General features: G+C 42.2%; 1 protein-coding gene and 1 long non-coding RNA gene across 3 annotated transcripts in view; one reads left to right on the top strand and one right to left on the bottom strand.

Annotated features, from left to right (window-relative positions):
* Positions 1 to 6,744: 6,744 nt before the first annotated feature.
* MOB1B (MOB kinase activator 1B) overlaps positions 6,745 to 22,425 on the top strand; it is a 73,385-nt gene continuing 57,704 nt past the window's right edge. For both annotated transcript variants that reach the window (XM_039539227.1, XM_039539228.1), the window contains exon 1: positions 6,745 to 6,877. In XM_039539227.1, coding sequence (XP_039395161.1) covers positions 6,864 to 6,877 — 14 coding nt within the window. In that variant the 5' untranslated portion in view covers positions 6,745 to 6,863. The remainder of the gene's footprint in view (positions 6,878 to 22,425) is intronic.
* LOC120405591 lies at positions 10,288 to 20,446 on the bottom strand. Its single transcript, XR_005598707.1, has 3 exons — positions 20,235 to 20,446; positions 10,689 to 10,782; positions 10,288 to 10,435 (listed from the first exon to the last, which is right to left on the bottom strand). It is a non-coding gene; the product is annotated as an uncharacterized LOC120405591 (long non-coding RNA).

The raw sequence follows: 22,425 nt of genomic DNA, 5'->3' as shown, positions 1-22,425 counted from the left end.
TTGGAACCAAAGCATTTTGTCAAGTGTTAGTTTTAGGGCTCTTTCGAAGTAATTTTTTATGCTTTGTGGTATAGTAGATGTGAGGCCGTTGCTATCAGGGACTGGGACATGGGCAGTCTGAGCTAGTAGTCAGAGCAGGAGACAGGAAATGGAACCAAGGGTCAGAACCAGTCAGAGACAAGAGTCAGACCCAGGATCAAAGTCAGAGAATTAGACTCAGCAAAAGGGTTGGACTCAGCAAAAAGGAGCAGGGAACAGGGCAGGGCAGGACTGAAGTCGGGGACAAGGCTGGGAGTCAAGTAGTTGACAGCACAGTATGTTGTTGCAGGAAACCAAGATCCATCTTCTTGCACAGATGATTTTCTGTCTTTTTCCAGCTTAAATAGTGTACCCGCTCCAGTCGGGCTCCAAAGCTTTTCCAATCAGGTTCCTGTGAGCAGTACTTTTAGTGGAGCATAAAGCCCTCTGGTGTTGGTGGTGTGGATGTGGCAGCAGCCCAAGAACCCATTAGCACTGGTGCTGGCCCTCTGTCTCCTCCTATCTGTTAGATTCAACATGTCTTTACTTGCTCAGCTGAGCAGTTCTATGCTTATGTAACACTGTAGTCTGCTGCTGATTCCTCATATCCCCTCTGTCTGGAATAAGCATCTCTTCTGCCCTTAGGAATAGAAAAATGCTACAAGGCATAAAGAATACAGGTTATGTAATCTCCCATGACAGTTACCAAGGTAAAGCGTCTCCTATAGTATACTGCAGTAAGACTTTGAAATTTAAGTTGCTACTAAAATACAACATTCTGCAGGCAGAAGAGTGCATTTGGGTAGGAGGAGGGAATGCAGATTATTCAGGTCAAAACCAGAATAGATCTGCATTTGCGTTTCCCCCCCCCAATATTTTTTGAGGCATAGGGCCTAATCTACCTGGCCAACAATGCAGAAATACCCTCTAGATACAGATTGTTAACAAACGTATTGAGAAAAGTGCAATGTCATCTTACATGCATTCTAATTACACCCCAATTCTCCCCAATAAACCATTTTTTTAAAAAGTGTCTTGATTACAGAGTATTAAAATATAATTATGAGTAGAGCAGGGAGACACCAACCTGACATTCTGACTTAGTTTGGAACACAGAAAAAGCTGTTCAGCTTTTAAATGCATGAGTAAAGCAGGAGACTTTCAAAGTTGTAAGGCGAATTATTGAAAAAAAAAACCCTAGAACTTATCCTATGCAAATTTTAAAGCTCTGTGTTAAGTTCTAACATCTTTTGGCAAAGTTTAACTTGCCTTACAGCAACCCTGAAGGTCTCCTGCCTTTCTTGTGTATTTCAATACTAAACTGCATTTTTTTTGTTTGTCTCAAACTATGGCCCTGATCCTACAAGTTGTTCCACATGGACAGACTCTACAGCCACTGACATGGAACGCAGGGATCCTGAAGCAGGCATCTGCTTGCACCCAGCAACTCGTGAAATAAAGGAGTGAAATCCTGGGCCTTCTAAAGCCATAGGAGTTTTGCCATTGACTTCAATAGGGCTAAGGTTTCACCAGCAGCCTATGTCTTTGGATTGTATTTTTTATTTTTGTTTAGACTAGAATACAAGCAGCAACTGGGTGAGAGACCCACAAGAAAAGTAAGAGTCTCTTGCTTGGTCTAGGAGTTGTCTTGTAAGGTAGGGACACCCAAAGCACAGTCTAAACAGCCCAGAAATGTGGCCTGCAGCTGTTCTCCAGTACTTTGACTCTGATTTTATCAGTTGCTGAGCACCTCTTGAGAGGTGCTGTGCACCCTGAATTTTACCCAGAGGTTGGGCCTCTTATCATAGAATCTCAGGGTTGGAAGGGACCATGGGGGGAGAGATTGCTCAGTGGTTTGAGCATTGGCCTGCTAAACCCAGGGTTGTGAGCTCAATCCTTGAGGGAGCCATTTAGGGAACTGGGGTAAAAATCTGTCTGGGGATTGGTCCTGCCTTGAGCAGTGGGTTGGACTAGATGGCCTCCTAAGGTCCCTTCTAACCTTGATAGTCTATGACTCAGGAAGTCATACTAATCCAACTCCCTGCTCAAAGCAGGACCAATCCCCAGATGCATTTTTAGCCCAGTTCTCTAAATAGCCCCCTCAAGGATTGAATGCACCACCCTGGGTTTAGCAGGCCAATGCTCAAACCACTGAGCTATCCCTCCCCCTCCCATAAAAGAAAAGGAAAAAAAAAAAACAGGCAGCCCCCTAGAAAAGAAGTCAGCAAACCAGACAGGGAGGGCAGCCGGGGTTACTGGGTCTCCTACGAGAGGGCGGTGTGTGATGTGGGCCCGTCAGGTGTGGTGGGGGACCACAGCACACTCCTGCTCGCTCTCGCGACCGTGTTTGGCCCTGCTGAGCCTTGCGGCTCTCTGGGTTTTCAGACCCCTGGGTGGTCTGCCGGAGCCGCTCAACCTCGCACGGCGGTGATCTCGGCCAGACAGCCCCACGCACGAAGGGCCAGGCACATGCCCGGGCAGCCCCAAAGAGTCCCTGGATCTGGGTGCACAAAAAGGGAGAGGGTCCTGATCCACCTGAATACTGGACACCCCGCGGTTGGGGTTCCTGGCCCGCAAACACCTGCCTCCCCACTATTCAATCGAAGTATAACTTGCAAGCAAAATTTTACAATTATTTGCATTTATTTTTATTTCAAAATGTATCTCTAGCACTTTCCACACTGAACTCTTGTTGATGAGAGAAGAGATTATACCTCCACCTTGCTGTGGAAAAAAAAAAGTTGCTAGGGCAGGGGCTCAGGTAAGGGCAATGCTGGCAATTTCCAAGAAGTTTGAGTGCAACAGTTTGCACAAAGTGGATTGGATTGTAACTGCCCTGATCTTTAATTAAGAGGTGTGTCCCTAACCGACTGATGGGTTTAACCTGGCTGGATAAAGATTACATGCTAAACTAGGGTTGCTACTTGTCTTGATATTTTTAAAGCACTTGATTTCTTTCCTCAGAATTGTTAAGTGAATAGAGTAGAAATGTGAGAGCCAGCAATTGTGGGCTCTATTTCTGACAGTCACCGATTTCTGGTTTGTTGATGGGCAAATAAATAAACCTCTGTGTGCCACACTTTCTGCACCTGTAAAATCAGGATAATGTTTTTTTAGTTCCTTGAATGGAAGGTTCATAGTTTCATGATTATAAGGCCAAAAGTGACCACTGTGATCATCTAATATGTCCTCCAGTATAGGACATAGGAGTTCCCTGAATTAATTCCTGTGGAACTAAAGCGAATCTTTCAGGGTGGAGGAAAATGGTTCTATAGAAGTGCAAAGTATTTTAGGCGAGGTATTTCTAGTAGGGATAAGGAGGTGCTAGTCCCGTTATATAAGGCGTTGGTGAGACCTCATTTGGAGTATTGTGTGCAGTTTTGGTCTCCCATGTTTAAGAAGGATGAATTCAAACTGGAACGGGTACAAAGAAGGGCCACTAGAATGATCCGAGGAATGGAAGGCCTGTCGTATGAAAGGAGACTTGAGGAGCTCGGTTTGTTTTCCTTAGCCAAAAGAAGGATAAGAGGAGATATGATTGCACTCTTTAAATATATCAGAGGGATAAATACCAGGGAAGGAGAGGAATTATTTCAGCTCAGTGCTAATGTGGACACGAGGACAAACGGATATAAATTGTCAGTCAGGAAATTCAGGCTTGAAATTAGACGAAGGTTTCTAACCATCAGGGGAGTGCAATACTGGAACAGCCTACCGAGGGAAACAGTGGGGGCGAAGGACCTCCATGACTTTAAGATTAAGCTAGATAAGTTTATGGAGGAGATGGTATGATAGGATAACGGGCTTAGTCAATAGGTCAATTAAGTGCCACACTGGTAAATAGTACAATGGGTCAATGATATGATATAACCTTTTTCCAGAGGGTATGGCTGGAGAGTCTTGCCCGCATGCTCGGGGTTCAGCTGACCGCCATATTTGGGGTCGGGAAGGAATTTTCCTCCAGGGAAGATTGGCAGTGGCCCTGGAGGTTTTTCGCCTTCCTCCGAAGCATGGGGCAGGGGTCGCTTGCTAAAGGAGTGGGTGGATCGGCTTATGTGGCCTGCATCTAGCAGGAGGTCAGACTAGATGATCATAATGGTCCCTTCTGATCTTGAATTCTATGATTCTATGATATTCCTTGCAAACCTAATTCATAGGACATTAATGGGTTATTAAATTCCTTTTGGTGAAGAGACGGAGGGCTCAGGGCCGATAGGCTGCAGAATGCAAAATGGTATGTTGCATGTTTGTCCTGTGACAATTTGTAAGTTAAAGCCATATATTTTTTCATACAGTAATGTTTCCTGCAGCTATAGTCTTAGCAGAGAGCGCTGCATCCTTATATGAAACATACCTTAAAGAGGGGCCTGAACTTGGGGTACAAACAACAGAGGTAGGATAATTTCAGTGGTTTATCTGAACCACCTAAAGCAATGAATAGTACACACACAGGTCGGCAGTCCTGGGTATGCAGTGTGGACTGGACTGAGTGGTGGAGGTTTGGGAGAAGGGGCTTTTGCGAGACCTTGCTCTTGGGGTGGCCTGAGTTGGGGTAAATTGAGCAGGTTCTGCTGTTAGGAGGCATGCTGGTGTGTAAAGAGGCGTTTGGCTTTAGTGAAGGCAAGGGGATGATGACAAAATAGTATGGGAGAGGGGCTTGGGTGTTTTGTGGGGCTGTTGGGAGAAGTGGGGAGAGGGAGACTTAGGGAATGTTGGGGGATTTGGATAGATTTGCTATCTACTTAAATGTCTTTTTTTCACCAAAAGATCTGAGTTGCATCACACTAATTAGTGGATTTTATCCTCACAGCACCCTTATGAAATAGGGAACTATTGTCTTTGCAGCAGATGGGAAACTGAGGCACAGAATGATTATGAGATTTACCCAAGGACAGACATGAAATCTGTGAGTCAGTTGGGAAATGGACCCAGGTTTTCAGAGTCCCAGTCCAGTGCCTTGCCCTTGTCCACTAGACTAATCTTGTTACTGGGAGAGGTTAGTGCAGAATGATGGGTGTTGGGAATGGGGTGTAGTGGGGGGGTCTTCAGTTTAGAGAAATGCTAATGGGGAGGTGTTGAGGGTCTATTATGAGGAAAATACTGGTAGGGGCTTTGGATGGAGCAAGCACTAATGAAGGTTTGGGGGAAGGTCTGGAATGCTGATAGGCTTGTTATGAGGGAAATGCTATTGGGGCTTTGGTGGAGACAGTTGTCCTGTTGCAGATAGATTCTTGGAGGTTAGGGAGGAGGCAATAGGGGGAGAGGTGGGAGGTATTTGGAGGAAGTGCTGGTAGGGGGGTCCTTGATTGGGGAGAGGCTGTTGCAGGAAGTAGTGTTAGGTGAGTGAGGTACTAAAAGGGAGGCAGTAGGAGGTTTGGGGGAGTGAGGTGCTGCAGAAATAGGGTGTAATGTTTGGATGGGAGAAAGTAGGGTGCTATGGGTGGTGTTTGGAGAGGGGGTGCAGTGTATAGGGGAGGCAGTGGGGTGCTGTGGGCACTGTTTGAGGAGGGGGTGTTGGGGCAGGGTTAGTGCCGGGGGGCACTGGTTTGGGGGCTCGGGGGACGCTGTGGTAGGGGGTTTTGGTGGGCAGTGGGGTGCTGTGGGTGGTGTTTGGAGAGGGGGTGCAGTGGTAGGTGGCTTTGGGGCGGTGTTTGGGAGGGGTGTTGGGGCAGGGTTAGTGCTGGAAGGGGAGCACTGGTATGCGGGTTTGGGGAAGCAGTGGTAGATGGTTTTGGGGTGGCAGGGATGCTGGGGCGGTGTTGGGGAGGGGTGTTGGGGCAGAGTTAGTGCCAGGGGAGCACTGGTATCTGTGGTTGGGGGAAGCAGTGGTAGGTGGTTTTGGGGTGGCAGGGCTGCTGGGGCGGTGTTTGGGGAGGGGCGTTGGGGCAGGGTTAGTGCCGGGAGGAGGCACTGGTATGTGGGGTGGGGGAAGCAGTGGTAGGTGGTTTTTGGGGGTGGCAGGGCTGCTGGGGGCGGTGTTTGGGGAGGGGGTGTTGGGGCAGGGTTAGTGCCGGGAGGGCACTGGTCTGTGGGGTGGGGGAAGCAGTGGTAGGTGGTTTTGGTGGGCAGTGGGGGAAGCAGTGGTAGGTGGTTTTGGGGTGGCAGTGCTGCTGGGGGGGGTGTTTGGGAGGGGTGTTGGTGCAGGGTTAGTGCCGGGAGGGGGGGCACTGGTATATGTGGTTGGGGGAAGCAGTGGAAGGTGGTTTTGGTTGGCAGTGGGGAGGCAGTGGTAGGTGGTTTTGGGGTGTCAGGGATGCCGGCGGTGTTTGGGGAGGGGTGTTGGGGCAGGGTTAGTGCAGGGAGTGGGGGCACTGGTATATGTGGTTGGGGGAAGCAGTGGAAGGTGGTTTTGGTGGGCAGTGGGGGAAGCAGTGGTAGGTGGTTTTTGGGGGTGGCAGGGCTGCTGGGGGCGGTGTTTGGGAGGGGTGTGGGGGCTGGGTTTGTGCCGGGAGGGGGGGCACTGGTATATGTGGTTGGGGGAAGCAGTGGAAGGTGGTTTTGGTGGGCAGTGGGGGAAGCGGTGGTAGGTGGTTTTGGGGGTGGCAGGGCTGCTGGGGGCAGTGTTTGGGGCAGCGGCGGAGGATGCCAGGGTGGGGGCAGCGGAGGGTGGCTGGGGTCAATGTCACGGCGTGAGGGGGAGGTGGGGAGGCCTGGAGCAGCGGGGATGGAGGAGCCCAAGGGCCCTGCCGAGCGGACGGGCTGCGGGGATCTCGGCCCCGCACGGCGGAGGGAGGCCCCGGCTCTCCGCGCCCCGCCCCGCGCTCTCCCCCGCCCCCCTGCGCCGGCCGCTGCCGTTGGGAGCCGAGAGCGGAGCCACTCGCTGGTCCCGCGCCGCCGCCTGCGCCATGAGCTTCTTGTTGTGAGTAGCGCCGGGCTCGTGCTGCCCCCGCTCCCCGCCGGGCCTGGGGTCGGGGACCCTCCCCACCCCCCATCTTCCTCCCTCCCTCCCAGGCCGGCGGGGCTAGTGCACAGCGCGGGGCTCCGGCCCGGCCCCGGGCTCGTGCTTGAGGAAGCAGCTCAGAGTCTCCTCACCGCCACCATGAGCGGGTCCCTCTCGCAGCCCGGCTCTTTGCTCCCCTTTCCCGCCCCGCGCCCCTCAGCTGTGCCCGGCCGGCGAGAGCAGCGGGTCGAGCGGGCACGCAACGCCCGCCCCTGCCGCCCGCAGCCGGGGGTTTCCTGGGTGGGTTTGGCTGAGGCCAGCAGCGATACAGCCTTCGCTGGAGCGACAGGGACATCTTGGACAATAACACTGAGAAATCCCCATCCTCCGCTCGGCCCTGGCCCTTGGGTGGTGTAACGTGGTGTTATGTTATTCCTGTGACATGTAGCTTAACATCGACCCTAGTGGTTGGGGCAATGGGGGAGGGTATGGTGCTTGTGAGTCCTGGTTTTACATTTTTTTTAAAGGGTAGATTTCTAAAATTAGAAGTTCATGATCGCATAGGACTGGGACCACCAGACAGCCTTGTCAGTATCTCTCGGGCATGTAGAGGGCACAGTTTGTTTTCACAGAGGGAAACATGTTGGTATATTTCATTGCTGGAGCCTGTAAATAAAAAGAAAAGGGAGGAAGGAGGGGGAGGTTTAAAGAAAAAAAATACAGGAAATAAATCACTGCACTCCATTAATATAGAGAAGTGAGACTTTCTCAAATGTTACTCTGCAGAGACTATTCTGAATTTGCTCAACTGGTAATATTTGGTACGGAAATAGGCCAATGTTTGTGTAAAAAAAAAAAAAAAAAACCTGTAGAGAGAAACACTATGTAGGTACTAAGTTAGACCTTTTCTTTTCAAACTAAATAAAAATATGTGCAGCAAAAACCTTTTAACATAAGGTATTTTGGCTGATGTGTTAATGTAACACATTAGGAATTAAAAAGCAACAAAGAGTCCTGTGGCACCTTATATACTAACAAATGTATTGGAGCATAAGCTTTCCTAGGTGAATAACCACTTCATCAGATGCATGTAATTAAAAGTTAATTAAGGATTCAGATACTCCTTGTGCAAATGACTACCTTTCATCTGCTGTAAATATAGCAAGCCAGGTAGGTAAGAAGGTGCTGACTGGATGGATGATAATGAGAAGGCAATTGTTTACTGCAAGGATACAAAGATCCTATAGGAATTAGTGACAAATCAGACACATGCAATACCTATGTTCTTGCTATTCAGCTTCATAGACTAGAGTGGAACTAAATTATCCTTGTTTCTCCCCTTGGGAATGGAAAGAAGGTACTTAAGACAATTAATGTAAACCAGTTCAGTGACCTATTAACTAAACTGAGATGCACTCCAAAGAAGGGGGGTGAGGGGATGGAATTACACAGCTGAAAAAGATACCATTTAATAGTTAAACTCCATTTAGGCCCCAATTTACAAAATCTACTGGTGCTTAAAATTAAGCATAAGAACATAAGAACATAAGAAAGGCCGTACCGGGTCAGACCAAAGGTCCATCTAGCCCAGTATCTGTCTACCGACAGTGGCCAATGCCAGGTGCCCCTGAGGGAGTGAACCTAACAGGCAATGATCAAATGATCTCTCTCCTGCCATCCATCTCCATCCTCTGACGAACAGAGGCTAGGGACACCATTCTTATCCATCCTGGCTAATAGCCATTTATGGACTTAGCCACCATGAATTTATCCAGTCCCCTTTTAAACATTGTTATAGTCCTAGCCTTCACAACCTCCTCAGGTAAGGAGTTCCACAAGTTGACTGTGCGCTGTGTGAAGAAGCACATACATAAGTCTTTGCTGGACCAGTAACATGGTATATGAAAGTTGGTGAAGGCTTATATTGATAACTGTTAGATGCCATATGGTTGGCCTAATTCTAAACAGCATGGGAGGAGATGCTTTCTTCTTGGGAACTGGAGTAGTAGTGACTCTCTCATCATGGAGAGACACTATTCTCTCTGTAATTAAGATTGATACTAGCTTCCTTTTATAAATCTAGTCATTACATTGGTTAAGTTTGCCAAAACCAACCCAATTCACCTGAAATTGCAGATGCAGTATCTTAGTCAAGGCTAGAATTGGTAGATACCTACCAGCTGAATGACCAAACTTGCTAGTCAGCAGTAGATACAAAAGTTTATTGGGTGGCCTTGGTACTGTCCTCATTAGAAGCTTAGCTGTGCCCCTCCTCCACCATCCCAAGCTGCTGGGAAAGAGCGAGAGTGATACCAGAATGCTGTCCTTGGATTCTGGTGTGTGTCTGTGAGTGGGGCGTTAGTTTCAGAATCCATGGTCTCTGGCTAATTGGTGTCAGTAAAATGTGAAGCTCCACCTTTGGCTGCTGAAAGAAAAAGATACACTTCTGTCTCTTCTCCTTTTCTAGAGCCTCCTGGCTCCTGGAATGGGGTGAAGCAGGTCTCTGCTATACCATTTCCCCCTAGCCTCCATTGGTCAGGGTCAACTTCTTGTATGAATAACTTCAGTGCCTGTTTCTGCTGCTGCTCAGCAAAGCTAGGAACAGCAGCAAAGGTACTGGAACTGTCTGCAGACTCATGGGGACAGCACTGCCTTTGTTTATAACTGAAAGAGTTTCTTTCAAATCTTAAGGTCTAGAAACTTAAAAGTTTTTTTTAAAGTTTAAATTCAGCAGAAATGTATGCCTGTTCTCTTCCCCACCTGGCTTTCAGCTTGCTATTGGCAAGTAGATATCTCAAGCATTTTAGATACACCTCTTCCTCGATATAACGCTGTCTTCGGGAGCCAAAAAATCTTACCACATTATAGGTGAAACTGCATTATATCGAACTTGCTTTGATCCACCAGAGTGTGCAGCCCCCCCTCCGCCCCGGAGCACTGCTTTACCGTGTTATATCCGAATTTGTTTTATATCGGGTCATGTTATAATGCGGTAGAGGTGTATTCCAAGCATTTTCCTAAAAAAGGTTAGTTATGTCTCCTCAATTCCTCTTGTCCCCGGGAATTATCTTTTATTATCCTGGTTACACCCATCAAAACCAAAGTCTTATATAACACATGAATGTATTTACATATTCAGTATCTCACTCACTTTTTAGGCTGCAAAATAAACACACTTTTTTTTAGACATAGCTTCAGGAGAAGGCTTAATTGCTGCTGCAGGTAACAATGTTTTTCCCTCCTTCCCCCCCTTTCTCCAGTCCAATCATACAGTGCTCTCTTTTTATTTTCCGGCTGGGTACACATTTTTATATTTATCTGGTGCAGTTTTATTATGAAGTTTTTATAAAGATGCTTCTGTTAGGTGTACCATATGGTGATCCTCTATACAAGTGCAGGTTGTATCTTCAGTAAATGCTGTAGTTCTCCAATTTGCCCCTGAAGCACAAGATAAAATCCCACGTTCTCTTTGTCAACTGGGTTTCCAAATAACACAGCAGTTGTGTTCATATGGGGTCCAATCATGCCGAGCGCCTCCTGTAATGTAGAGAATATTCTCAATTTCCATTTCTCAGACCCATGATTATTCCATTATTTTGATAGGGTCAGCGAGTGGTCAGCATGGAGTGAATTTGCCTCATTCTTATCTAGCTATGTAGGAAGAATTCAGGGTGACATTTTCAATTTGAAAATAGTTTTTTTTTTTAAATAAAAGTGTACCTATTATTATCAAAATATCTAATGTTATCATTGAGATAAGTTAATGAATTTTAAAAAATGTTTTATTTACTGCTTGTATTTGACAGCAGTGTTGCATGTTGTCACTTTCACTGTTTTCTCTGTATAATCAGTATTTCCGGTGTTGAAAAGATCCTTGTAAACATCTGTAGGGGAGCAAAAAAAGAGATACAGAATATACTCTTTAACAGGCCGTGCTATCAAAAGCTGGGTAAAAATAAAAAAGTTTGACAGATTCCTTTCAAAAAGAAGTTACAGCAGAGTTTCAGAAATGATAGTCTGCATCTCCAAGGAAGAAATTAAAGATAGTTCTGTAGGCGTACCATCTGGCAATTTGCTACTGCTATCCTGAATTACTAAAACTGCCTTAGCAAAGAAGCTACATCAAAAATGATTTTTAATAAAAATCCCTGACATAATTCAGGATCCTAAAGTATTTATTATCCAACAGTTGTGTACCCTTAAGATTATGTAACCCCCCCATCCGTAAGGCCAATATACAGTTTCATATTTTTTATTAAAATGAGCAGTCAGAATTGACAAGTGCAGATTTCTGGTGAAAAAGAGTTGTAGGAAACAATTTCAGGGAGTGAAGAGGGATAAGCTTATATTTGTTGGGATGTATGCATTATTTATTGGTAACATTTCTGTGAGCAATCTCCCAATAAACATCAGTGTGAATGTGACTTGTAAACAAAGGGAAAAAATGTGCTTCTGATGATACCGTTTTTTGTTTCTTCATGATGTATAAATAAGACCTGACTTTTTTGTTTTTAAATCTACTAAATTCAGGCTTCTTTTATAGATATGGAGGTCAAAAAGGGAATGTGTCTCTACTCTTCTCCCACCTTCCTTCCTTCACTACTTCTTGCAGGTCCACTTCAAAATCAGAACTATAAAAATCATAAACACATTTCATAGCAGATAAATTACAGAATACATATACTTCAGACTGACAAATACTGTCTTTTGTGCCTCCTCTAGCCCACTCAATGCTCTTGAAGAACTATATTCTCTACTTTTCTCAGCTTTGCCAGAAGTCAAGCCAATCTATTGTTCTTCTCCCTACAATAATCTCTCTCTCTCTCTCTCTCTCTCTTTCCTCTTCCCACTTTAGTGTCCTGGTTGCTGCAATTAGGGTGACCAGATGTCCCATTTTTATAGGGACAGTCCCGATTTTTGGGTCTTTTCCTTATATAGGCTCCTATTATCCACTAGCCTTTGTCCCGATTTTTCACATTTGCTGTCTGGTCACCCTAGCTGCAATGGGGGGAGAATTTCCACTACTTTATCTGTCCTTAACCTCTGTTGCTGGGGAATCCTTCCCAGTGATGCTTCTTGTAAGATTCCTAAGGTACTGAAGAATGAAACTGACCTGATTCTGGTCAGTTATGTGGGTGCTCATAGGGTTCCCAATAACAGTTGTGAAAACCCACCATCTGTTCAGTTTACACTCTGCTACAGTTTGGGAGCCCTCAGAGCTACAGTAAAGGCATTGGAACACACTGTTTGCAGACTCTGAAGGACACCTGTGTTGATTACATTCTGTTTGTGTTTGGAAGGTTTTCTTTGCAACTATAAGGTGCTAGAAACTTCCTTTTTTAAAAAACTGAAACTCATGAGAGTTTAGATTTTGCTGAAGCTAATGAAACTTAGCTGGGAAAGCATCTTACTCACCATATGCAAGGGAAATTTCCAAGCCCTGGTGGCAGCAGTGCCCGGTCTCAAGTAAACCTTACATACTGTGAAAGTAGTGTTACAACTGGTTCCATATGCCACAGCCTCATCCAAAGAGTCCTGATGATAAACCCTCTTGAGGCTATGGTATATGGAACCAGTTTGTGACACTTAGTTTCACAATAAGGATTTTTAGTAATTATAAAAATAATTGGATTATGTGTTTTACCAAAAATCTGTTTAACATTATTTAAACAAAGTATTTTCAAATTCTGTAGCTAAAATTCTAAGTACTTCTGTTCAGCTCCTATTTTCAAAGGGTCAGGGTCCAAGGATTTGCTCCCATGCTGGCAGCTCCGGTCTTTCACTTTGTATCCCTTTGTGATCCCTTCTTTGAAAGCTGTCGGAAACCCTAATGCTGAACACAGTACTAAAACCTAAATGAAAACCCCCATTTTCCTAGTTGCCCCATCTTTAATATAATTTATTTTGCAATTATCAGACTGTCTTGACAATGTCTTTTAAATGCTTGTTGTTTTATTTTTCCCTTTTGTAATCCCTTGGGAACTCAGAAAAGTTCTAGAAAACTTTTCTTCAGTATTACACATACACTGCCTTATCATAGAGTTGCTCCCAAGCCCTGGGCTACTGGGACAGACTTTCTCCTTCGTCAGTGCCACTACCCCTACCCTATTCATTGAACCAAAATAAGAACTGAAATACCTCCTGATGCGGGGAACCCCATATGCTCTTACAAAGAACTGTAGGATCTCCCCCCCCCCCAATAGATTTGTGCCTACCATGCTTGAGCTCTTGCTCCTTCTCCCTCAGATTATTGTTGGTGGGCTGTGGAGCCAAAGCTGTGTGGTATGCTCATTTGAGCTCCCAGCTACAAGATGAAATAGTACTACCCTGGGAGTGGTAGAATTATGGGGATGACTTTAAAGCTCCATGATATTAGTGATGTTGCAATGAATTTTAAAGTCCAGAGATCACATCTGAAAACTTCTGCACATAAAATTTAATCTTCTGAAATACGTGAATGAAGGACTGAATGGATGCTGCTGTTGGGCTTTGTTATTTATTTATGCCAGTGGATAAAGAAGCATTAGTTTAGAAAAACAAACAAAAAGACATTGACAAAGAAATGCATAGTTCATTGTGGAGATTTCTTACATGTTCACCACCACAATTTTAACTACTGCATCTTAACTACTTCCTAAATGTGTGCTTTTATGCCAAAATTGTTTCATACTTATAATTTCCTCTTGATGTTTATTTTTCTAAGCCTATACTACTAGCTATTATGGTTGTAAAATGAAAATAAGAACAGAACTCTGACCACCTTCAAAGGCAAGATTTCTGTGTGCAATGTTTATTTTGATCCTGTAATATTTCTTTTGAAAGTACCTTTTTGATAAGACTGTACTGAGTCCTTGAACTGAGGACTGTACCATTCTACAGGAGGGTGTGGTAACAAGACACCAGGGGTACAGGTTTTTGTCCCCATTTGCAAAGAGATGAAGATGGGTATTGGAAGTGATTGTATATTAACTGTTGTTGCAAATGTTACTTTTTAAAACCTTCATAAACATGGTGATATTCTGGTGATTGACACAAATCAGATATATTCATGAAACTGCTTGCCTATATTAGCAAATCTTGACAATTCTGTTACATGTTTAGACCTTCTAATTATCCTCCCTTGGCACTAGACTGTTGTTGTTTTCATTAGTACTTAACTTGAAGCCTCAGTGCTCAACTTTTACTCTAAAGTAAGTAAATAAATAAAATTTAACTAGGAAAATAAAACTTCTTGATTTTATTTTAAAAAGGAAAAACTAGAAGGCTATTTTTAATTAATTTAGTCTATCTTAGCTCTGCAGTAGTATACAATAGGAAATACTGTGGTACTGGAGATATTAAGAGGACTTTTTACCGGCAAATAAAATAAACTGCAACATATGCCTTAGCATGTCTTATTGCTTAATTAACCAAAACGTTCCTACTAAATCCGGGGAACAGTGAGCTTGCTGAAAAAATGAGATGTAACTGTATGAGAAACTTTACTGTCAGAGGATTAGAGCAAGGAAGGTCATCAGTCATATTGACTCAGTTGTTGCAGAATCACTTTCGGGCAATGAGTGACTATTCCTTTGCCACATCCTACAGACCATCTTTTATTTTCTTCCCATTACATTTAAATTGAGTGGGATTGCATGAATCCAATGTTTAGCTTTGCCTTCTCATGGGTTTTTTTTACATAGCCATCTAGAAGCATCTTGTAGAATAATCATTTGGCCTGATATTGCCTACTCTATACCTGATTTTGCTTTTGTGGCAATAACACATAACTGGCAAGAGTTGCTCGAGATCAGTGGTTCTTAACCTGGAGTTCATGCACCCACTGGGGTTGCAAGATGCCCTTTCTGGGGGTGTGAGACATGCCAGAATTTTTAGAAGGTAAATCATCAAAAACACAAATTAAGCATGGGCATGTGTAAGTACAACTACTTTGTTTAATCAAACCTATGTATGTATTAACATTATACATTTTTTAATGATTACTGTAATATACTATCAAACTCTGTCTTTTGTTCTATAGTTATGATATATGTAGGGTTAAAGAACTTCAACGATTTTTGACAAGGGGTGTGAGGCATATTTTGAGAACCAAAGGGGTGCAGGCTGCAGTAAAGGTTAAGAACCACTGCTCTAGATCATCTGTTTCGTGACACTGCTAGCGCCTTTGGAGGAGGACTACTAGAATGCATTTGTATCATCATGCTGAGTATTATCCTCTGCTCTGGGGAACATATAAGTCAGCGGAGACTGAGCTATCAAAAGATAGCCAAAAAAATCTAAAAACTCCTTTGAAAGTGTGGATGAGAGTTCTTTTGTTCCTCCTTACTTTCTCTCTGACTCCAGTGGGAGCTCTTCCTGAGTAAACCCTTTGTATGACTCATCTTTTCACGAAGAAATACATTGAACGTTAAAAATGAGATGACTCCTATAGAGAGATACTCTGAAGTATTATAGGAACATGCAGTGGTTCTGACTGAATTTTCTCAAACTGTGTGTGTCCAGCCATTTGAGTATGGATCAGTTTAAATATAACCGACTACAAGATGGATTGTCTATTCATTTCACTTCTCTACAGGAGGTGCTCTTCATATGACCTGCTTTTTCATTAATAGATTCCAACGCCAAAAGGGGGCATTGTGATCATTTAGCCTGGCCTCTGTATAAACATACCATGGAACTTCCCCCAAAATAATTACTAGAGCACATCTTCTAGAGAAACATTCAATCTTGACTTAAAAATTGTCAGTGATGGAGAATCCACCATGACCCTTGATAAGTTGTTCCAATGATTAATTAGTGTCAGTTAAAAATGTATCCCTTATTTCCAGTCTGAATTTGTCTAGCTTCAACTTCCAGTGAGTGGCTCATGTTATACCTTTCTCTGCTAGATTGACAAGCCCATTTTTCAGCATAACTGTCTTGCTGCATTCACTTTCCCGAGGCTGGCCCAGCAGCACTCCCATGTTGACACATCGGGTGCATCCAGAACACATTAAGGTCTATGCAGGGACTCTGGAAGTGGGAACAGAAGTGTGGTAGAAGGGAAGAAGAGCTAGAGGATGAGGATCTAGAGACGCCTGGTGGATGCTTCAAGCCCCACTTCAGAAAAAAAAAAATCTAAAGGGAGCGGGGGAGGAGAGAAGTAAGGTCAAGTTTCTCTGAACTCCCCACTCTGTCTACAAAGTAGCACTGCAGTTTCCCAGTACCACAGAGCTGCTATTAGTTTTGCTGGAGGGGCAGGAGTAGCTCCTGTTGCTAAGGTGTTCAGAACATCATCCTGATACTAGTGCATCATTCTGTTCTTGTGAATATGATCATTAACTTACTGATTAGAATTCTCCTAAATTGTTAGCAGTCTCACAGTTCCACTCTCACATATTACATCATTTCTACCAGAAATTATATATTAAATGACTGGAAGTATTGCTTCCAGTAGTTGGTTGAGTCTCCAATTCTATAGCTCTCAGCTTTGTTACACATTTCAGTAGTGCTCTGTTAAATTAATGGCTTTTCTTTCCATCTAAATGTGTGAATTTACTCATCAGTTCCTCATTTTTTCATTGTACAAAATCATTGTCTCAAATGCACAAAGACACAAACCCCATTCTTTTGTAATTAATGAATGTAAAAGTATTTTTTCCCCGAGACTGTGTGTCTAAATGTTTATAAGCAGTAAATTTTTTGATTCAGAAGTGAATGGCTTCCATTCTCTTCTCCCATTCCCTCTTCACTTGCCTGCAGGAAAAAATACGAACATTAAGAGCCTTTTGGTCTATTAAGCCTTGATCTTAAATACATTGACTTATATCACTTCAATATAACTTCAAATATCTAGAAGGCTGTAAGCTTTCTTCCCTTCCCCCCCACAAAAAAAATCTTTTGTTTCCTCTTGAAGTATTTCTGGTTCCAAATTTCTGTCTATCTTTTGTGTGAAGACATTTCTGCCTCACTTGTTTACCCTCTGTTTAGTCTCTCTCTCCCTCTTTACTACAGTCCACAGCTGCCATTTAGCATCAGTCCATTTATATACTTACTGTGATCCTTCCCATCTTGGTTCTCTTTACTCTAAGCAGTATAGCTTCATCCCCTCTCTCTGAGTTATTTTGGTTGCCCTTCATCGCACCTGTTTGAATATGGCAGTACCCCTACAGGGATCATTTTCTGTGTCCTGGGGATACAGTCCTATTAAATCTAGGAATTTGCCACTTTCAGTGGCAAAGTTGACTAAATTACAGATACACTTTCAAAATTCCTGACCTTCTTGTCCTTATTACAAGTCTAATTGTTCTGTTTACGACAGGGAGAGACAATGGTTCTGAAATAGTCAAGTAACTAGCTGCAGTAGAGACATGCTCTTGCTAAAAGTTAAGGGGGATTCCTTTTGAAGTAAGAGGATTTGGGCCCAAAGCACATTCTGGTGGGCTCCCTTTGTTAAATTTAATACCAATAACCCACATTTGGTCTCACTACTTCTGATTATAGTTAGACTTCTACCAACTTGAACTCTTCAGCTGTTGTTTTACTTCAAAGCCTCATTTATAGTCTTCCATTGTCAAATGCAGTGGTAATACTTTTAGGGTTTCAGAACTTTCCATTCAAGACCAAGAAATGAAATTGGTAGTTAGTACGCTTGTATCCGTTCTCAGCACATTTTATGGCTACACAAAGATCTTATTAAACTTAAAAAACATAAACTTTCAAATTCATCTGTTTCCACACATGAATTTAAAGTAACTTCCGGTACACTTCCTGTCCTTGATTCTGCTGGCTTATTTTTTTATGGTTTTACAATCATTTGCCTATATATTTTTTTAAACGTTATTCTTTCCTCTGTTGCAGCATGTGTGTCAAGCAGGGGAATCTGAATAAGTAAACAGGAAACTGACCATGTACAAAAAGTGCTGTCAAAAGCACAAAGTAAAACAGAAAAAAGAGAAATAGATATATTTTTCTTAGTCTCTTTTCTGTTGTCTTGTGAGTTGTAATGATAGTAGGTAACACTAGTTCAGGCATCTGTATTTTCGTTTTAACTATGTGATACTTCTTTGCAGGAGTCAAGCAATTTTAGCTGACATTACCAGATTTCAGATCATGATATAACTACATGTTGCATTAAATATTGAGGATTATGTAATGAAGCTTTGGTGGTGGTGTAGTATATTATAGTATAGATTTTGTAGAATCTCTGATAGGTGATTCATGATCACCTCCTATCCTTTAAGTCTTTCTGTTGTGCTTTGATTTAGGGCTAGTCTACCCTAGAAGCGCTATACCCGTGCAGCTGCTCCACTGTAGCACATCTGGTGAAGACACTTTATGCCAACTGGAGAGCTCTCTCCTGTTGGCATAATAAAACCACCTCCATGAGAGTTGGTAGCTATGTCGGCAGGAGAAGCTCTCCCGCAAACATAGTGCTGTCTACACCGGTGCTTAGGTGTAACTTGTGTCGCTCGGGAGGGTGTCTTATTCACGCCCCCTGAGTCACATAAGCTATACCATCATAAGTGGTAGTGGGTACAAGCCCTTAATCTCTTGCCTCTGATTATTTTAGTCTTTATTTTATTTCCTTAAGTGAACACTATGTACCATTAATCAACTCAGATGTGTAATCTAAGGCCTGGTCTACACCTAATAATTAGCTTGACCTAGCTACATTGCTCAGGGCTGTGAAAAATTTCATGCCCTATGTAATGTAGTTAGGTGGACCTAACCCCCTATTGTAGACACATCTAGGTTGACAGAAGAATTTGTCCATTGACCTACCTACCACCTTTCGGAGAGATGGATTTACTACATTGACAGAAAAAAACTTTCCAGCAATGTAGGATGCATCTACACTATGGTGCTACAGAGACATAATTGTGCTGTTGTAACATAGACATACCTAAGTGTATACCTTCAGGTTTCTAAATGATGTTTGCACTACTTTTTCTGGTTTTCCATGTTTGTATCATCAGCCAGTTTTATTTACCTTATAGAAAGAGGTAGAATTACAAACATGTATTTAATAGTGTGACCCTTTGTGAAATGCATCTCTTTTTTGCAAATCTCTTAACTATTTCTTATCGATATCTTAAAAAAATAATAATAAAGCTTTGAACCCTATTTCTAAACCAGGGGGTAGGCAACCTATGGCACGTGTGCCAAAGGCGGCACGCAAGCTGATTTTCAGTGGCACTCACACTGCCCAGGTCCTGGCCACCAGTCCTGGGGGCTCTGCATTTTAATTTTAAATTAAGCTTCTTAAACCTTTTTACTTTTTTACCTTTTTTTAAAACCTTATTTACTTTACATACAACAATAGTTTAATTATATATTATAGACTTATAGAAAGAGACTTTCTAAAAATGTTAAAATGTATTACTGGCACGCGAAACCTTAAATTAGAGTGAATAAATGAAGACTCGGCACACCACTTCTGAAAGGTTGCTGACCCCTGTTCTAAACTATCTAGATAGCATGGTAACAAAAGAAACTCTGCCCCTGCAGGTCAGCCGTTTGTGTGTCTGGTTGGATTTGCCTCAGCCATTCACAGAGTGTTTTTCAAAAAAGTGCTGATCAGTTACAGTTGTTTTTTGTGTACTAACAATATCAAATCAGTTCCTTAAATTCAGTTTTGTTTGCTGTTTCTAATTTGCTCTTTAATTCATTAACTTCAAGAATGTGTAAAGTTTGGGTTCTGAAAATCCATGCTTCCTGCCCCCCCATTATGTTGTGTCTAAATAGATTTGAAGGATATTAATATCACAAAGAGATTATTTAGGCTGCAAAAGAATATAACTAGAAATAATGAAATGACATTAAGAATAGTTTGGCTTGAAATTTCTTATTGATGAGATCTGAATAATTATAGAATAGTATCTCAATGGAAGAGGTAGAAGCCTGTTGTATGAAACATTTTCACCTTGACTGGATAACGAAGGTGTGTGTGTGTGTGTGTGTGTGGGGCGGGGAGTATTGTAGTGAACACTACAGCACTGAGAAGTCAAAAATGGGAAAGTCTTGTTAATCATTTAGCCTAGACCTATATGAGTCTGTAAATGACATACAAACGTTATTCCTTTCTTAATGTTTCTCATATCTATTGTGTAGTTGCAGTCAGATTTGGTATAAAAAGTGGGCTTGCTGTTTTGGGTGGTTTTTTTTTTTTTTAATTTTCTTTTGGAATCTACATAACTTTATCATCAGTAATGGTGATTTATAATCTTCGTGTCTGATCTCTTGTAGACATTGGACATGTGTGTTCTGTCTGTCTTATTTGTACCCATTTGTCCTTCATCCCATGGCCCCACCACATTACTGCCTTCTTTGAAACACTCCACTGTCTCGCTCTTACCATTTCATTAAGTGCAAGTTCCTCATCCTCTCGGATCCTTACATGTCTGTGCACATGCTTGTATCTCTCCATCTTCCTGGTTGCCTATTCCTCTTGTCACTTCACCCATGCTACTGTTGTATGGAGTGCCTTTCCAAACTTTTGCCAAGGGTCCTCCCTCTCTACACTTGAATCTCTTCAGAACAAACTTCTTCTACAAGACTTTTCTGTGTCAAGACTTCTGAAAACATATTGACATTATAATCCCACAAGCAGTCTAGACCCTCTTTCTACACTTTTTCTGTACTGCATGTTTAACCTGTATATGACAAATCTAACAGAACTGCTGTCTAATATTGAGACTGTATAATCTGCAGAGCAGAGACTGTTTTTTCTTCCATGTTCTATACAGTACTGAGCATGTTGGTGGTATTAGTTAAAATTATAAAAATACTGTTCTGTTGCAGGGCTCTACTTTTACTGACAACTAATCTTAGTCTGCCATTGCGTAAATTGCATGGTGTATGGCCATTCTTGCTGCAGGATGCACTTGGAATCTTTCTCAGTGGCATATGGACCTTTTCTGATGGTCTGATATTTACAACTGTATTGTGCTCTGCTTCTGTAAAGGGGAATGCACTTTACATTCAAGTACAGTAGAAATATTAAAGTATTCCAATTTCTTTTTTAAGGCTAGATTTTATGTTTAGGGAAAGATGGGCTTCACAGAAATCTGAATGATTTATTGCTTAACCTTTCTTGGCTGATTTGTTTAGCATATTCAGACATTACTGAGTAATTCCCAGAGTCCTCTGCCATGTTTGCATGCCCAGATGCTTGTGGTGGAAAAACTTGACTATGTTTAAACTTTTAATTTTTGGAACCTTTTCAGTGAAATGAGGGAGGAACCTTGTTCTGAATATTTTAATACCTACAGGTTGTCAAAGAAGCAAAGATCATCCAACTCTTTCCCTCTAAGTAATTTTGAAAATAAAACTGGGTGAAAATTTAACTCTTATTTTGAATTTGCCCTGTGACTTTTTTAAAAGCAAGTTAATGCTAGTGAAAAGAAAGAAGGACCTCTGCAAACATAGTAAGTGGAAAAAGTAATACTAGGGAGAAAGTAGTCCCATTAATTATAAGTAGAATTAAATTAGTGACTCAGACAGTTGAAATGTTGAACTCCTTCTTTACATCTGTCCAAGAAAAATATCAAAGTTTGAACAGTAGACTAAGAAGGCCAACTCTGTTCATATATTTTAAAATAAAAAAGTTACTATCAGTTTTAGAATAGGTAATTGAATACTTGAAAAATATGAGCCTACACAAGTGGTCCAACATATTTTATACATCCTAGGATATTAAGGAAATTGTCCAACAAATTTATTGGGCCACTGACCATTCTATTTGAAAAATCATGGAAATCTTCAGGAAAGCAAAGTACTGATTTTTAAAAATTGTTTTCAAATCCTCAAAGACTGATCCTGGCAGTTTAACTTCTTGCAAGTCTAATTTCACTTGGTATTTTCCCTCATTTTACTACAGATAGAAAAGTCACTGGACATCTAGAGAGTAGTGAAATCATGAACAGGAAACATGGAGTTTGTAATTAAGAAATTATGCCAGACAAACTTGATTTGCTTTTTATAATAGACTTAGTGGAAGGGAATGCAATAGATATATCTAGACTCTAGAAGGAATTTGGAACTGTCTCACAGATTTAATTGAAAAATTAATTTAAACTATCTTTGAAAAAGTTATTCCAGGTCATTTAAAAAACTGTCTGAAAGTCCGTAAAGAAAAAGTAACGACAAACAGCAATTCATTGAGTTGGGGCAAGAGGTGTCTAGTGAGCTAGAGAAGGGTCAGTGGTAGGAGTGGTCTTCCTTAACACTTTCAAGTGTTCCCCCTCTTCCAGAGCATACATGAATTTCATCAACATGCTTGTAGATTGGGAGGAATTGCACATACCAGTAAGTATAGAGAAGTAATAAAAAGGGACTTAGAAGTAAGTGTACTAGATCAAATTGAATTAGAAAAATGTGTAGTAAAATTTCCTGAATAGCTTCTTGTGAGGGACTTTTTCAAAGACTTCTTGAAAGGCCAAATAAACTGACAATTGGTTCTCCCATATTTGCTATTTCTGCACCTATAATAATGCATTCAGTGGTGAACACTGTTACCAGAAAGATATTGTCAAACTGAAGGGAAT

Source organism: Mauremys reevesii, linkage group 5 (assembly GCF_016161935.1).
Source record: "Mauremys reevesii isolate NIE-2019 linkage group 5, ASM1616193v1, whole genome shotgun sequence".
Lineage (NCBI taxonomy): Eukaryota > Metazoa > Chordata > Testudines > Geoemydidae > Mauremys > Mauremys reevesii.
This window is presented reverse-complemented; position numbering and strand designations above follow the sequence as displayed.